Genomic DNA, 17,156 nt, shown 5'->3' with positions numbered 1-17,156 from the left:
AACAGACAAATGATATATATTGCAGAGCTCAAACCTCTATATTATGCCCATTAATGCATATTAACTATGATTTTTCAATAATATAGGAAATTTTGATTAACAAGAATTTTTGTGCATGTAGAAGATCATCATCATCATTATTATTTTTATTATTTTATATTTGATAAGACCATCATTATTATTAATGGAATGAAAACCAACAAAAAAATAATAATAAAATAATCATTAGTGTGTGGTAATGGTGAAAAACCGTTGTTTTAACGTGTGACAGGCGTATAGTTTTTCTGCTCACTTTTCACACGGGTTAATGTTCTATTTGGTCACTCTACTCGATCAAAATTTTCAATTAGCCTACCGAGTCAAAAAAGTTTTCATTTGAATAATAAAGTATTTAAAAATTTTCAATCGCGAGATTAAACACAGAAAACATTTCAGCGGCGTTAAGTATGTCTTTGACTTTAATGGTTTGTGTTAACTTTAACCTTGTGTATATATATATACTGTGTTTATGCAGTAAAGAGCTTCATTGTCAAGGACCATGCACTCATCAGCATTCTCTACCAACTGATGAACAGAGAGGGTGGCATTGTAGGGCTCTACAACCGTGTCGGAAACCTTAGGAGAGGGGAACACAGAGAAAGTAAGCATCATTCTGTCAGGGTATTCTTCCCTTATCTTTGAAATAAGCAAAGTTCCCATTCCAGATCCAGTGCCACCTCCAAGAGAATGACATACTTGAAAACCTGAAATTATTATCAACACTCAGAACAATGGCCTTTTCCAACCTTTTCGATTTGACTTTTTGAAATTAACTCAATGCTAATTGATGATAAGATTTTAAAGAAAATTGAAGCTTGTCACGCTGATCAGTTATCACTAACCTTGTAAACATTCACAATTTTCAGCTTCCTTCCTAACAACATCAAGAACAGAGTCAATAAGCTCAGCACCCTCAGTATAATGCCCCTTAGCCCAATTGTTGCCAGCACCAGACTGTCCGAAGATAAAGTTATCAGGCCTGAAAATCTGTCCATGCGGACCTGTCTTGACGCTGTCCATGGTGCCTGGCTCGAGGTCCATGAGCACTGCCCGTGGCACGTACCTCCCACCACTAGCTTCATTGTAGTACACATTAATCCTATCAAGCTGAAGGTCAGAATTTCCCACGTACTGGCCAGTAGAGTCAATGCCATGCTCATCACAAACAACTTCCCAGAACTTTGATGCAATCTGGTTCCCGCATTGCCCTCCTTGGATGTGAAGACCAGGAATGATCCTACTGACCAAGACAGACACCATTTCTTCCCAAAGCATCCTCCGGGGCTGGAGAGGCGGTTTAAATGATTTTTTTCTTCACTCGGTAGCCTAACTGAAAATTTTGGTTCAGTACAGTTACGAAATAGAGCATCAACCCGTTAAAAACTTAACAGAGACTTAACGGAGTGACCTACTTGAAAGTTTTTAAAGGTACAATTAGTTGACTGAAAATTTTTTAGGCTCGATAGTTTAACTGAAAGTTTTAGTTGAGTAGAGTGACCAATTAGAGTATTAACCCCTTTTCACACCCTTCAAAGTATTTTTATAATTTTTTCGATCTTTGAATGTAAGACCTTCATAAATTACTCCTATGTTCTAAACAAAGTTTGAGAACAATATTATGCAAAAATCAAACATCCACGATCACAGCGAGAGAATGTTACTTCTGATTCATCTCTTAATCAAGAAGCAGTTCATTCTTTGAAAGGCAATAGAAAGTGGTTATGTTGATTCAAGTAGCCTTTTATGTGTTTGATACAAGTTCTCTGTACACTATGAATGCTGTGAAATGGTACTGCCTTTCTGGTTTTACGTTTATGTTTCTTGTTTCTTCTCCTCTTTTTAACAATTCTTACAATAAAATCAGATTGTTTTTTACAACAAACTTTGTTGAGATAGAAAGAGATTCCATGTACATTGTGACCTCTGGATCGCGTCAAGTGGTTATGCCATGCATGACGTGAAACATCTGCATTATTGCCGATTATAATTGTGTCATACTTTAAACATTTGCATTCATCGGTAACTATGAATTAGCGTACATGTGTTATATCTGAGCATCTATTGACTTTTAGATCTCTTCTTGGTAGTTGCTGTGAACTAAAGATCGTGTTCAGACCACTAGTACCGTAAATTGCATGTTACTGGTAGAGTGGTAGCTAATTCTGGATTAGCATATCTATGTATAATAAGCCTTCATTGACTTTTTGTTTTGCAAGGTTGTTAACATGTGACTAGATGAGTTTACTATAATTTAAACATTTGCATTATTGCTGATTACTACTCCTAGGAATTAGTTTACTTGCATGTGTTATAGCAGCTAAGAATCCATTGACTTGTTTGATGCTCCTGGATGTTCAGTAAGTAATGTTAGATGAGCATATAATTTGAACAATGCCAGTAGTACTATATATATTGCATGTTATAGCTGCAACTATTTCATCAAATCTCAATATCATCTTACTTCTATCCCCACGAATTCATTCAGCTACTGCCTCCTTGTTTCCTTGTCTTAGCCAATAATCATTATTGTTATTCTTTCTGAAAAACAAGCAATAATCATGGTGGGTTTAGCAGACATTCCAATCGTGGGAAAGTTTGTGGAAAAAGTATCTGAATATACAGTTGATGCAGTGTTTCGGGGTTTGCACGACATGTTCTGTTATCAAACTCTTGTTAACAATCTCAATTCTGAAATTGAGAAACTAAACATCGAGAAGGAAAAGATGTCCAGGAAAGTTAGGGAAGAAAAAGCTAATGGGAAGGCAATCGAACACTATGTAGTAAAATGGGAAGCCGATGTGGAAAAGATCCAGATGAGTGGTGATAAAGAGCCTGCACCTTCATGCAGCTGCATCCAGCATCTGCCCATTCCTAATCCCATCTCCCGTTTTCGAATTGGTAGGAATGCGGTGAAGAAGGCCGAGGCAGTAACTCAACTCACCATTTCTGGAAGGGAACATCTGATTGGAGGGATTGCATACCTTCCAGAGGTTATAATCATGCCAAATTCTGATACCACATTCGAGGAGTTTCAATCCAGAAAAGATGCTTATCAGAAACTCTGGGATTCACTTGTTGGCGAAGATGGCCATCTGATTCACGGCATCTATGGAATGGCCGGAGTTGGAAAGACTCGCATGATGGAACAGTTTTGGGAAGATGCCATAAAGAAGAAGATTTTCAAAAAGGCGGTACGAGTTAACGTAGGCAGTGAAAACGTGGACAAAACAAGGTTCCAAGAACAGATTGCTGGCCTTCTAGATTGCAAATTGGAGTCAGAAGTTATGGAAAAAAGAGCTTCTCAGCTGGAAAACAGTTTAAGGAATGGGGATAAGATTCTTCTTATATTAGACGATGTTTGGAGGGACATTCGTTTGGACAATATCATTGGAACTCCATTTGACAATGGTAGTAGTTCTTCCAAGGGTTCTAAAATCCTCTTCACATCTCGAGAGCAAGAAGTATGCTTGGTTAACAAGTGCCAGCATATTGTCGAAATCAAAACCTTAAGTCCAGATGAAGCTTTGTATATGTTCAAAAAGATTGTTGGTGCTGCTGATTTAAATAATCCTCTACCGGATGAATCCCTGGTGAAAGAAGTTTGTGATAAGTGTGGTGAATTACCATTACTCATTCATGCGGTTGGAAAAGCATTAAAAGGCAAGCCTCACTATTGGTGGAAGGACGCACAGGATCAACTTAAGAAAGGCAAATTTGAAGAAATTCCTGGTGTTGATCCCCAAGTATATACCGGTATTAAACTGAGTATTGATTATCTGCAAAATGATGATGCCAAGTCATGTCTTTTTCTCTGTTCCATGTTTCCTGAAGATGCTAACATCAATATGAAGATGCTGATCCAGTTAGCAACAGGCTCGCAACTTATACCCAGTGGAGAATCAAGAGTACTTGCTATGCTTGATTATCTCAAGAAATCTTCTTTGTTACTAGGCACTGGTGAAAATGATGAAACAAAGGTTCATGATATTATCAGAGACGTGGCAAGATCCATAGCTTTCACAGATTCAAAATACGCATTTTTACAGGTAACCTGCAACTCAAGGTACTTGCCCTCTAAGGCCAATTATAGTACCCGGAGATTCTTACGTTTAGATGTGGAGACTGGTGATGTTGATTTTGGCGAGCATCGGGTATGCCCAGACCTCCATACCTTGTGGCTACAAAGCAACTACCAAACCTGGTGGAAACAATCCAACAACCGTCCGCAACAAATCTCAGGTGGCTTCTGCAGTATGTTTGTGAATCTCAGTTGTCTGATGCTACAAAATGTGGACTTTTCTTCGGAGCACTTCTCCCTTCAGCCTTTGGGTAATCTTGGGACGCTTAGCTTATTAGAGTGTGACATAAGCAACACTGATGCTAGACCTTTTCCCAAAAGTCTTGAATCTCTTTGGTTTTATAAGTGTAAGCTCCCACAGCCGCTGGATGTAGCAAACCTGGAATGTCTCCGAAAGCTAGAGATTCGAGGATCGACAGCTGTATTGGTAAAGGAGGATGTCATATCTAGTCTATCCAGTCTGGAAGAATTACACGTGTCACATGGATTCGTCCATAGCTATGACAAATATCATATGGAGCCTCTAGTGAAGGAGATTTGTAAATTGACTCGTCTCACAAGTCTACAGTTTGCATTCTATCAGGATAATACTTTTCAAGGTACAGATTTATTTTTTCATCTAGACAAATACAATTTATTTGTTGGTGAAGTGTTACATGGGTATACTCGCGTTGACCAAGACTGGGAAGTTCCATTAACGAGGTCGATTAAGTTGAAGGGCAACTCGAAGCCTTGGGAAGGTTTGATGGCGAGGGCTGAACAAGTGATTTTGGAGGACAGCAATGTAGACGTGAGTAGCATTTGCAGTGATCGCAATGGAGCATTTAAAGACTTGAAAATACTGAAGATTCATGGATGTGACAACATGGGGCATCTAGCAAGTATATCACGGGACGGGATTCAGGACAGTGTTCAATCGGCAACATGTTTTTCCAAACTAACCATTTTGAAGATTAATAAGTGTTCTAATTTGAAATACCTCTTCTGCAACAACATTGCAAAAACTTTGGGACAACTGCAGAAGCTGTACGTAGATTATTGTTATTCTATGGAAGCGATCGTAATGAGTGAAGGCACAAGTGATGGAGAAATCATAAATTTCTCCGAATTAAAATCACTCGAGATAAGTAGTACGCCCAAACTCAGAGGCTTTTGCGCAGAAATTTCCAACAACCCCTCTGCTCAGAATTTGGCCCTTTTGGATAGAATGGTATGTTTTTCTTCTTTTCTTTATACCAGGAATTAACAATGGTTGAAAATAACTTGATTGATTATCTATATGTTGCAGGCTGCATTCCCTGCCTTAGAATATATATCCATATCTAATTGTGACAGCTTGAGAAGCATGTTCGCATCTTCTGTTGCCCGTGATCTTAAGAAGCTTAAGAAAATGATAGTAAAAACATGCTTTGGACTGACAAGTATAACTAGGGTTGATGAACAAGCAATCAGTGATGGCATACTGTTCCCTGAGTTGACGTATCTAGAGCTATATAATTTGCCAAATGTGATGAGTTTTTGGGGTTGTCAAAATGGAAAAGCTGATACTTGCAAGGTAATACTGCTAAATCACCTAATTTCAACCTTCATATTTCTTTAATTGTTTCTTTACTGTTATCTTACAAGTTACAACTTGCTTCTAAACTGCATGTAAATGAAGCTTCTTACTTTTAACTGCATACGCATATTCTATTTTCAAGGAGTATTTAAATATTTGTATGTGGGCATATATGCACTACCTGCCACCTTAATTTTTTATTATTACCCAAATGACGTTGCATTGATTTATGTAGGCCCCGCTCATTCCTCGACTCTCGTCAAATGTTGTTCTAGACTCTCCTCATCCCAAAAGTTTTTTTGATGATGAAAATTTCAAGTCGTATATGCCGGTTTTAGAGAATGTGATAGTTCAATGTTGTCAAATTACAACTCTTTTCACCATCTCTGTGTTCAGGAAAATCCCACTCGAAACATTAAAAGTAACACATTGTGATTTTTTGGTGAACATTGTTGAGGATTTAAGGGGTGATCAGATTTGTGACCGGATTATCACACTCTCTCGACTCACAGAAGTTTATCTTAGAAGATTGCCCAACCTGAAAAGGTTTTTCCATGTTACGAATTATGAATTTGATATGCCGGTTTTGAAGATGTTGAGAATTTATGAATGTGGATTATCTAGTACTCTTTTTACGCGCTATATGTTCAAAAATCTCCACCAACTAGAAATTGTGCATATAAGTGATTGCGAACTGTTCGATAGCATCTTTGAGGATGCAGTTGGTGATGAAATTGTGGATACGAGTTACAGGATCATCACACTCAATCGAGTCTCTACTGTATCTCTCAAGAGATTACCAAAGTGTAAAAGTCTTCTCTGTGGTGCAACTTACGAGTGTCATATGCCGGCTTTAAGGAAAGTGAAAATTACTAATTGTCATGATCTCCAGTTTCTTTGCACATGCTCTATGTTTCGAGAGTTCAAACAACTTGAAGAACTATATGCAAGTTGCTGTCTATCTTTGGAACACATTGTTAAAGAGGTTGGGCGTGATGAAACCTTTGGGATAAATGGTAAGAGTATCACATCCCCTCGACTCAGATCAGTTACACTTGACTATTTGCGAAACCTCAAGAGTTTCAGCTACAGCAGGAGCTATGTTATTTTTAATATGCCCAAACTGCGGTACTTTACACAGAATGGCTGTGATAATATGGAATATTTCAGTTTCCTGGATACTAGCGCCCCTTTGGTTTGTGTTAATCCAGCCCGGTTCGCGACAGAGGTATTTGATCACGACGTGAACGATTATGTAAGAGAACGCGCAAAAACGAGAGCTGTTAGTTGATTCTTGCTTGCTAGTAGTCAAGAATTTTGCTAACATTTGCCCACATTTCTAGTGATACAGAGTTGTAAAGTTTGATATGTTTGTCTTGTTGTTTGGGTTATACATTTTTCAAAAGCAATTATACATGTTTCACTTTAGAACAATTTTCAAATTGTGTTCGTGTATGCTTATTAAAAATTACTAAACTTTACATAAAAATATTGATTACAATGAAAATAAATTTATGTGATAATGGACCTTGCAAAAAAATAAAATTATGTGATAATGTCATTGAGAATACAAAAAGGGATCAGAGAATATATTTTCGAGAGAATGATAAATAATTATATTAAGTTATAATAGCCTATAATTTTTAATTTTGTATTTAAATCTGTCTATTCGTTAAAGTTTTCAACTAAAACTGGTGTCAACTGCTTACATATAGTAATACTGAAAGAAGTTCTTACAAATATCTACGGTTCAGGTCACACCAAGAACATATGAATTTTAATTTTTATACTATTGATTTTCAAAGTAAATAATATAAAACCCTGATAATTATATTATTATTAGGTAAGAACATCTGTCCTAAACAATTATAATAGTGTTATAATAGAGGATATGACACAAAACACCACTCTAGCAGAGTCAATTCTTTAAGAATTATGAGGCCAGCTTCATTCCTCATTTTTAAGTATCGTAGAACCATTCCTCATACTAGTTTGATGAATAAAATATTCACCTCTTTCTTTTTTTCCACTTTTTCCCTCCTTCCTCTCACAATGTTATAATAATAATAGGATATATAAATAGCGAATTTTGTTGGAGTTCTCATTCAATAAGATGAAGTAATTTTATAAAAATATAATATTTTATTATATATTTAGGAAACATATCAGGAGGAGATGCTTTAACACTACTATTGATTACTAATTCAGTTGCTAGGAGCCTCTTTGTCTGGGATTTTATGTCAGGGTTAAACCGAAAAATGTCTGAACTTAGAATTAGAAATAAGTTAAATAGAGCCCGTGTGATTGAACTTATAATTTATTATTTAACGTGACTTATGTGATAAGTTGAAAGTTTCGAATGTTTGTTTGGATAATCTTAACTTATTGACTTATGGATTATTAAAATTATAATAATAAAAATAAAAGTGATTTATGGGTAATTTATGATTAATAAATAATTTTATCAAAAAAAACTTAAAAAAATTAAGTCACTGTAAAAAATATCTCAAACCAGTTATTGGTTTTAAGTCAGTTTGTAGCTTGTTCCTACCTTTAAACTGACTTAGAGTATCTCCGGCAGTATCTTAACTAGGTTCCCTAAATATATAATAAACAATTCAAATTCTAAGAAATAGGGATCTTATATTGATTGAAACTCCAACAATGATCTTTATTTGTGTTCCTTATTATTATTATAGTATTAAATTCAAATTTTTTAAACAAAAAAATAATAAGGAAAAAATGGGAAAGAGTGTTCAAAAAGTGCAAGTTGAATATTTAATCACTAAAAAACAAATGATGAATGAGTTAGGGGTTATATGAGGAATGAAAGGTGAATCCTAACATTTAGGGAATGAGTTGGGATTCTGCTGGAGTGAATTTTTGTCCATATTCCTTAAATTTTTAGCTTAGGACATGGTATAGATAATCTGCTAGAGATGCTTGACTTATTACATAAACAGACGTTTTTCACTTTGAAGTCAGAATGACTAAAATCTGGATTTTAAGTCCAGACAGACAGATAGGCTCTTAAACGCATAAATTGTTTTCTAAATAATTTAATTTTCCAAAATTTTTATGAAAAGTATTCATAATCAAAAAATACTTCGCAAATCATTGTTTTCTAAAAATTACTTTAATAATTTATATATTATTAATAATTCAAAATTATGCGGCTTATGACGTTAAATCGCAACGGTCTCTATTTTGCTTCGTTAGCTCCCGGCTACTTCGATTGATTTAAAACCCTACTGTACTTCATATTGCAAGTCTAACGGTTTTGCTCGTAACGCTAGGGGAATGGGTGAAAAACCTAAAAAGAAGAAGGCTGCGGCGGCCGATCTGCAAGAAGAACTGGTCCGCTCCATATGTTATCGTTATGAACCCGGCAACACATCAATCCAAGGAAGCTTTCGCTCCGGTACGCTTTGCTGATCGAAAGTGCAACATAGGGTTCGGTTATGATCCAGTAAGTGATATTTAAATGAATTATAGGATGTCACCACAACTGCTTTGTACTTGTCAATCCTCTTTTCTATTTCCATACTCTGGTTTGTTTGCTCTAATACTTGATATTTTGCTTGTTTTGTTCAAATATATTGTTACTCTATCCTCGACTTCTCCTCAAGATTAATGAAATATTCATGAATCCTTTTTCAGATATTTTTGTAAATGGAGGGTTTAGGAATGACAAATTCGATTCACCTTGAACTCAGTTATAAATTTAAGGGAAAAGTCTCCACTGTCCACTTCTTATTTCTCTGATCATGGGTTCAATCGAGAAAGAGAAGCACGTGACACGCGGTCCAAAACAGCTTTTAAAACTAGGTGAAAGAAACAAATGTACTAGGAATCAATTCAAACACTAATACCTATGTTAGTGGAGTTCAAACTGACATAATCAAAATAATGGTGCAAGTATTATAGTACATGTTGCAGCACCATACATGGCGGATTTTGTCTGATCCTCAGCAAAACAAATAGATTCCCCCATGTTGATTTCACTAATCACTTAGCCTGCTAATTATACCATCTCCACCATCTTAATTATTCATTCTTTGCAGTCTTAGCAATTGGAGTAGATCTGAATTTTCATCTCTTTTTCGGAAAATAAACAATAATCATGGTTGGTCTAGCTGACATCCCATTCGTGGGAAAATTTGTGGATAAAGTATCTGAATATACAGTTGATGCAGTGTTTCGTGGCTTGAAGTATATGTTCTGTTATAAAACTCTTGTTGACCAACTCAATTCGGAAACTAGGAAGCTTAAAAACGAGGAGGGCAACATGTCCAGGGAAGTTGAGAAAGAAAAGAAAAATGGTAAAATAATTAAAGACTATGTATCGGAATGGCAAGTCAATGCGCAAGAGATTCAGAAGAGTGCTGCTGAAGAGCTTTCACCTTCATGCAGCTGCATCAAGCGTCTGCCCATTCCTAATCCCATCTCCCGTTTTCGAATTGGTAGGAATGCGGTGAAGAAGGCCAAGGCAGTGACTCAACTCACCGATTCCGTAAAGGAACACCTAACTGGAGGGATTGCATACCTGCCAGAGGTTATAATCTTGCCAAATTCTGGTACCACATTCGAGGAGTTTCAATCCAGAAAAGATACTTATCAGAAGCTCTGGGACTCGCTTGTGAACGAAGATGGTCCTCTGATTCACGGCATTTATGGAATGGCCGGAGTTGGCAAAACTCGCATGATGGAACAGCTTTGGGAAGAGGCCATAAAGAAGAAGATTATCAACAAGGCGGTACGAGTTAATGTAGGCAGTGAAAACATGGACAAAACAAAGTTGCAAGAACAGATTGCTGGCCTTCTAGATTGCAAACTGGAGTCCGAAGTCATGGAAAGAAGAGCTTCTCAGCTGGAAAACAGTTTAAGAAATGGGGATAAGGTTCTTCTTATATTAGATGATGTCTGGAGGGACATTCACTTGGACGATATCATTGGAACTCCATTTGGCAATGGCACTAGTTCTTCTGGGGGTCCTAAAATCCTCTTCACATCTCGAACGAAAGAAGTGTGCTCAGTTAACAAGTGCCAGCATATTGTCGAAATCAAAACCTTAAGTCCTGATGAAGCTTTGTATATGTTCAAGAAGATTGTTGGTCCTGCTGATTTAAATAATCCTCTACCGGATGAATCCCTGGTGAAAGAAGTTTGTGATAAGTGTGGTGAATTACCATTACTCATTCATGCGGTTGGCAAAGCATTAAAAGGCAAGCCTCACTATTGGTGGAAGGACGCACAGGATCAACTTAAGAAAGGCAAATTTGAAGAAATTGCTGATGTAGATCCGCAAGTATATACCTGTATAAAACTGAGCATTGATTATCTACAAAATGTTGATGCCAAGTCATGTCTTTTTCTCTGTTCAATGTTTCCTGAAGATGCTGGCATCGATATGAAGATGCTGATCCAGTTAGCAACAGGCTCGCAACTTATACCCAGTGGAGAATCAAGAGTACTTGCTATAGTTGATTATCTCAAGAAATCTTCTTTGTTGCTCGACTCTGGTGACAATGCTGAAACTAAGGTTCATGATATTATCAGAGATGTAGCAAGATCCATAGCTTTCACAGATTCAAAATACGCATTTTTACAGGTAACCTGCAACTCAAGGTACTTGCCTTTTAAGGCCAATTATAGTACCCGAAGATTCTTACGTTTAGATGTGGAGACGGATGATGTTGATTTTGGCGAGCATCGGGTATGCCCAGACCTGCATACCTTGTGGCTGCAAAGCAACTTCCATCCCTTGAGGGGACAATCCAACAACCACCCGCAACAATTCTCAGGTGGCTTCTACAGTATGTTTGTGAATCTCAGTTGTCTGATGCTACAAAATGTGGACATTTCTTCGGAGCACTTCTCTCTTCAGCCTTTGGGTAATCTTGGGACGCTTAGCTTATTAGAGTGTGACATAAGCAGCACGGATGCTAGACTTTTTTCCAAAAGTCTAGAATCTCTTTGCCTTTATAGGTGTAATCTCCCTGAGCCGCTGGATGTAGCAAACCTGGAATATCTTCGAAAGCTAGAGATCCGACAACAGAGAGCTGTACTGGTAAGGGAGAATGTCATATCTAGTCTATCCAGTCTGGAAGAATTACATGTGCCACGTGGTTTCATCTATAGCTATGACGAATATCATATGGAGCTCATAGTGAAGGAGATTAGTAGATTGACTCGTCTCACAAGTCTACATTTTGAATTCTATCAGGACAATACTTTTCAAGGTACAGATATATCTTTTAATATAGACAGATACAATATATTTGTGGTTGAAAGATCACATGACTATTTTCACTGTTACGAAGACCGGGAAGTTCTAATAAAGAGGTCGATTGAGTTGGCGGACAATCACTGGAAGCCTTGGGAAGATTTGATAGTGAGTGCTGAACAAGTGACTTTGTCCCGCAGCAATGTAAACGTGAGTAGCATTTGCAATGATCACAAAAGAGCATTTAAAGACTTGAAAATACTGGATATTGATGAATGTGACAACATGGGGCATCTAGCAAGTATATCACGGGATGGGATTCAGGACAGTGTTCAATCGGCAACATGGTTTGCTAAATTAACCATTTTGAACATTCGTAGGTGCTCTAATTTGAAATACCTCTTCTGCAACAACATTGCAAAAACTTTGATACAACTGCAGGAGCTGTACGTAGATAGTTGTGATTCTATGGAAGCCATTGTAATGAATGCAGGCACAAGTGATGGAGAAATCATTAATTTCGCCAAATTAAAATTACTCGAGATAGAAGATATGCCCAAACTCAGAAGCTTTTGCGCAGAAAATTCCAACTACCCCTCTGCTCAGTATCTGGCCCTTTTGGATAGAATGGTATGTTTTTCTTCTTTTCTTTATATCAGGAAATAACAATGGTTGAAATAACTTGATTGATTTATATATGTTGCAGGTTGCATTCCCTTCTTTAGAACATATACGCGTAATTCGGTGTGGCAGCTTGAGAAGCATGTTCGCATCTTCTGTTGCCCGTGATCTTAAGCAGCTTAAGGGAATGATAGTAAAAGAATGCAAGGAAATGAGGAGAATAACAAGAGTTGATGAACAAGCAATTAGTGGTGGCATACTGTTGTTCCCTGAGTTGACGTATCTAGAGCTAGTTGATTTGCCAAATTTGATGAGTTTCTGGAGTTATCAAAATCTAAAACCTGATGCTTGCAAGGTAATACTGCTAAATCACCTAATTTCAACCTTCATATTTTTTTAATTATTTCTTAATAGTTATCTACAATTTACAACTTGCTTCTAAACTGGTATGTAAATGAAGCTCTAAGCATCTCTAACCATAGAAAACTCTTAACTAAAAAGTGAGTTGAAATACTAAAAATAAGAAAATATAGTCAACCTCTTGAAAAAATCACACTCCAACCGTACCTATCTCTTGTCTATAATTTTAGCCAACCTCTTACGGATGATTATATTTGTCGAACCTCTACAGGCCGGTAAGAAATCTGTAGGAAGATTATATATCATTTATTACTATATTGTACTGATGTATTTTGTTTTAACAATTTAAAATATTAATAACATTCTATTTTTAAATTATCGCCGACCAATATAGTCAATACCATTGAAGCACAATGTCTTACAAATTGAGCAAATTTTACATAATATCCTATAGGTCTAATTTAACCAACGATTATGACCAACCCCATTGGAGATGCCCTTGTTACTTTTAACTGTTACACGCATATTTTATTTTCAACAAGTATTTGAATAATTCGTATGTGCACATATGCACTACCCGCCACTTTAATTTGACGTTGCATTGATTTATGTAGGACCCGCTCATTCCTCAACTCTCGTCAAATGTTGTTCTTGACATTCCTGATCTCAAAAGTTTTTTTGATGATCAAAATTTCGAGTTGTATATGCCGGATTTGGAGGAGGTGATAGTTGATAATTGTCAAATTACAACTCTTTTTACCTTTTCCGTGTTCAAGAAATTCCAACTCAACAAATTAAGCGTAAGCAGTTGTGAGTTTTTAGTGAACATTATTGAGGATTTAAGGTGTGATCAAATTTGTGACAAGATTATCACACTCTCTCATCTTACAGAAGTTGATCTTAATAATTTGCCCAACGTCAAAAGGTTTTTCCATGTTGCGAATTATGAATTTCATATGCCGATTTTGAAGAGGGTGAATATTTGTGAATGTGGAATATCTGATACTCTTTTTACGCGTTCTATCTTCAAAAATCTCCAACAACTAGAAGAATTACATGTAAGTGATTGCGAACTGTTGGATGGCATCTTTGAGGATGCAATTTGTGATGAAATTTTGGATACAAGTGACAAGATTATCACACTTAATCGAGTCACTGATATATATCTTTACGATTTACCAAAGTTTAAAAGTGTTTTCTATGGTGCAACTTACGAATGTCATATGCCGGCTTTAAGGAATGTGACAATTTTTGGTTGCAGTGAACTCCATATTCTTTTCACATGCTCGGTGTTTCGAGAAATCAGACAAATTCAAAATTTGTGTATAGTAAGCTGTGAATCATTGGAACACATTGTTAAAGAGGTAGAGGGTGACGGAACCTTTGGTAAGAGTATCACATTTCCTCATCTCAAATCAGTTGAATTTATGTTTTTGCGAAACCTCAAGAGTTTCAGCTACAGCAGGAGCTTTATTTTTAATATGCCCAAACTGCAGTACTTCAATCACTGTGGCTGTTATAAGATAGAATATTTCAGTTTCTTGGATACCAGCGCCCCGTTCGTAAGTATAAATGCATACCGGAATAGAGTTGGACCAGGATTGCAATACAATAATGTAAGAAACCTGATCAAAAATGACGATCGATTCCAGGACGGAATGGAAGAAGCATTTCAATATGTGAATGATTATGTAAGAGAACTCGTAAAAGCGAGAGCTGCTAGGTGTCTTGACTAAGAGAGTATATTTGAGCTGCTAGGCTAGATTAAATTTTGGGAATGGGTTACCCCCAAGTTGGCCTCCTGCTTTGCACCTCATTTTCATAACGGGTTCCCATTGCTGCCCACTCAGAAGATACATGAACTTTTCAGAAAGTTGTGAATGCTGTCAATCTTTGATCTTGATTCTACCCTCTAGCATATTGTTTTTAAGCTCATTTTAGTTTTTTTGTTCAACAACTATGCATGCTACAATTCACTTTATTTCCAGATGAAATCTACAGAGTAATATTAAGTAATTCTGTCATGGTTTTCTAGGATTCTTGAATGTTTATTTTTCTCGTTGCAGACTTAAGGTTAGCAGTGTGTTTTTAGTAAATTGAAACCAATACATTGATGTAGTAATAGAATAATTTAAGAGTACAACCCTGACCCCGCTGACCCTGCTTCTCCTTCTGTATTGGAGCTTTTTTGGCCATTAAGAGAAGTGTTTTTTTAGCACTTTAAATTGCTTCTTCTTATTGTGTTGACAAAAGAAGTAAGAGTGCTTATTTTGAACTTTACAAGTCAGAAATTGGAGTCCAAAAATACTAGTTTCTTTGAGTGTTTTTTAGTGATTTGCATTTTAGTGTGAAATTTTTAAATTTTTTAATGTATAATTACTTTTATTTATTAATAAAGTTTCTTGTATTATAATAATATAGTTTTATTAAATTTATAAATTTAAATTACCAAATACTCAATTTACTTACAAGTATAATTATCCAAACACATTTAATTTAATAACTTAAAAAGTCAAAATCACTTGTCATCATAATCCACCTTTTTATTTTGAATAATAAATAAATTCTTTTAAACTAAGCCAAACAATCCCACTTAAACTCTTTGTGATTATTTGATTGTGTGTTCTTTCGCTAAAGTATGCACGAGAAAAGTTAGGAAATACTGTACACGAATAGAAGAAATATTACCCTTAGAGTTGATAGAAAGATACTCAAACTTAACCAACAAACTAGACCAGCAGTGGGCTTTCCATTGTAACGGAATAGAAATTAAGACCAGGCACTGAATTTACACTTGAGATAAAATCAACTAAATTAAGTACCAGTAACAATGACCATGTCTAGAAACTAGGAAGACTATCAGCGACTACATATTTCTGAAACTTGCAAATGGTATACTAACTCTATCTAAGTAAATAGAAGCATTATAATGTAGTCTATATCTAGCTTTCTCTCTCGTACATAAGTTGCAGTATTCTATGTGTGTGTAAACAGTTTACATCATTGTATTAATTTCAACATGCTATAGTGTTACTCTCGAGCAGCTCAAGTCGGTTACTATCTTCCTGACCACCGTGTCAAGTGCTAGCTTGGACAAATTTCCTCAAGTCTGGACAGATTTCCTCAAGTCGGTTACTATCTTCCTGACCACCGTGTCAAGTGCTAGCTTGGACAGATTTCCTCAAGTCGGTTACTATCTTCCTGACCACCGTGTCAAGTGCTAGCTTGGACAGATTTCCTCAATTGTACCGGCATAGTTCTAAGATTGCAAGACTAATCCTGGTGGAGATCTGCTAAAAGTAGTGATATTGTTGTAATTCTCACTATCTAACAACCACCAACAAACATATACAAATCTTATTTAAACATCATACTGTATAATTATTTTGAATGCAACTTGATCTAAAGAAACCATCTGCTTTTGAAACATTTACAATGAGTCAGCCTCTATGATTACAATTATATAGAATCTCAAACAAAAGGAGACGAAGAAGAATAAACATACATACCTAACAACCAACAACAAACATACAAGTCTTCTTTAAACAGCTGCTTTGAAACATTTGTAGTTAGTCGGCCTGTTACTAGAATAATGAGACCGTTTGGCAAACCTTATTTTTTAAAAGAAAAAAAAGCTTATTTTTGAAGAAATTTACCTAAAATTCTACTTTTTTTCAGAAATAAACTCTTTTTTTTTTTTATCAAATAACAAATATGAAACACCTCATTAAAATTATATCCAAAATAATTCTAAAAAAAATACATTTTAAGAAAAAAAGAGCTTATTTTTGTAATAGTTATATAAAATCTTAATTAAACAAAAGGAGACTAAGCAAAATAAACATACCTACTGATTAGGTTTACCAACTAATTTGGTTTGTTCAATTGTTCCACTAGAAGCTGGAAATGGTCCCTCTCGGCTAACAACCTAGTAATCTGTTTTTCACGCGTGGCGGCTGTTTGGAGTGTTTATTCCTGAAAAAAAAAGTAATTGAAATCCTACTTTTTTTTATGAAATAAACCTTATTTTTTCTCGCATAATAAATAGTAAACATATTCTTAACATTTATATCTAACTAAAATTTTAAAAATATATATTTTGAAAATAAAAATCCTTAATAAGGACTTTATTTATTTAGCCAAAGAGGCTCAATATAAATGTATACCTCAAACTTCTCCTCATATATTATGATTGAAAATTACAAGTATAAGGCCACTCTCTCGCATTTTGAGTATTTTATAAAGTATAAATTTCATAACGTTTTTTTAGTTTA

The 17,156-nt window shown here is 35.8% G+C and overlaps 3 protein-coding genes across 4 annotated transcripts; 2 read left to right on the top strand and 1 right to left on the bottom strand.

Moving 5' to 3' along the window:
- Positions 1–477: 477 nt before the first annotated feature.
- Positions 478–1,321, bottom strand: LOC108212041 (tubulin beta-2 chain-like). The gene is made up of 2 exons (XM_017383771.1): positions 882–1,321; positions 478–743 (listed from the first exon to the last, which is right to left on the bottom strand). Exons 1-2 carry the CDS (start codon positions 1,312–1,314, stop codon positions 478–480), a joined length of 699 nt encoding a protein of 232 aa, XP_017239260.1. The 5' UTR covers positions 1,315–1,321.
- Positions 1,322–1,460: 139 nt separating this feature from the next.
- Positions 1,461–7,090, top strand: LOC108211208 (probable disease resistance protein At4g27220). Its single transcript, XM_017382742.2, has 3 exons — positions 1,461–5,327; positions 5,406–5,672; positions 5,911–7,090. Exons 1-3 carry the CDS (start codon positions 2,598–2,600, stop codon positions 6,964–6,966), a joined length of 4,053 nt encoding a protein of 1,350 aa, XP_017238231.1. The 5' UTR covers positions 1,461–2,597; the 3' UTR covers positions 6,967–7,090.
- Positions 7,091–8,943: 1,853 nt separating this feature from the next.
- Positions 8,944–14,889, top strand: LOC108211209 (disease resistance protein At4g27190). 2 transcript variants are annotated; one of them, XM_017382746.2, is made up of 4 exons: positions 8,944–9,144; positions 9,939–12,531; positions 12,608–12,877; positions 13,497–14,889. In XM_017382746.2, the coding sequence occupies exons 1-4, from the start codon at positions 9,137–9,139 to the stop codon at positions 14,616–14,618; spliced, it is 3,993 nt and encodes a 1,330-aa protein (XP_017238235.2). In that variant the 5' UTR covers positions 8,944–9,136; the 3' UTR covers positions 14,619–14,889. The 2 variants fall into 2 exon arrangements, with proteins under 2 accessions (XP_017238235.2, XP_017238234.2); XM_017382745.2 differs by lacking the exon at positions 8,944–9,144 and having other exon boundaries at positions 9,194–12,531.
- The last annotated feature ends 2,267 nt before the right edge of the window (positions 14,890–17,156 follow it).

The sequence above is a fragment of the Daucus carota genome, chromosome 3 (genome assembly GCF_001625215.2).
Source record: "Daucus carota subsp. sativus chromosome 3, DH1 v3.0, whole genome shotgun sequence".
NCBI lineage: Eukaryota > Viridiplantae > Streptophyta > Magnoliopsida > Apiales > Apiaceae > Daucus > Daucus carota.
The sequence above is the reverse complement of the archived record's forward strand: the minus strand, read 5'-3'. Positions and strand labels throughout refer to the sequence as shown.

What these genes read in the sequence shown, in the direction of transcription:
- LOC108212041 (XM_017383771.1), bottom strand. Translation starts at nt 1,314, where the DNA reads ATGCTTTGGGAAGAAATGGTGTCTGTCTTGGTCAGTAGGATCATTCCT. An exon ending in AAATTGTGAATGTTTACAAG is followed by an intron (nt 744 to 881) that starts GTTAGTGATAAC and finishes TAATAATTTCAG; the next exon opens with GTTTTCAAGTATGTCATTCT.
- LOC108211208 (XM_017382742.2), top strand. Translation starts at nt 2,598, where the DNA reads ATGGTGGGTTTAGCAGACATTCCAATCGTGGGAAAGTTTGTGGAAAAA. An exon ending in TGGCCCTTTTGGATAGAATG is followed by an intron (nt 5,328 to 5,405) that starts GTATGTTTTTCT and finishes TATATGTTGCAG; the next exon opens with GCTGCATTCCCTGCCTTAGA. An exon ending in GAAAAGCTGATACTTGCAAG is followed by an intron (nt 5,673 to 5,910) that starts GTAATACTGCTA and finishes TGATTTATGTAG; the next exon opens with GCCCCGCTCATTCCTCGACT.
- LOC108211209 (XM_017382745.2), top strand. Translation starts at nt 9,799, where the DNA reads ATGGTTGGTCTAGCTGACATCCCATTCGTGGGAAAATTTGTGGATAAA. An exon ending in TGGCCCTTTTGGATAGAATG is followed by an intron (nt 12,532 to 12,607) that starts GTATGTTTTTCT and finishes TATATGTTGCAG; the next exon opens with GTTGCATTCCCTTCTTTAGA. An exon ending in TAAAACCTGATGCTTGCAAG is followed by an intron (nt 12,878 to 13,496) that starts GTAATACTGCTA and finishes TGATTTATGTAG; the next exon opens with GACCCGCTCATTCCTCAACT.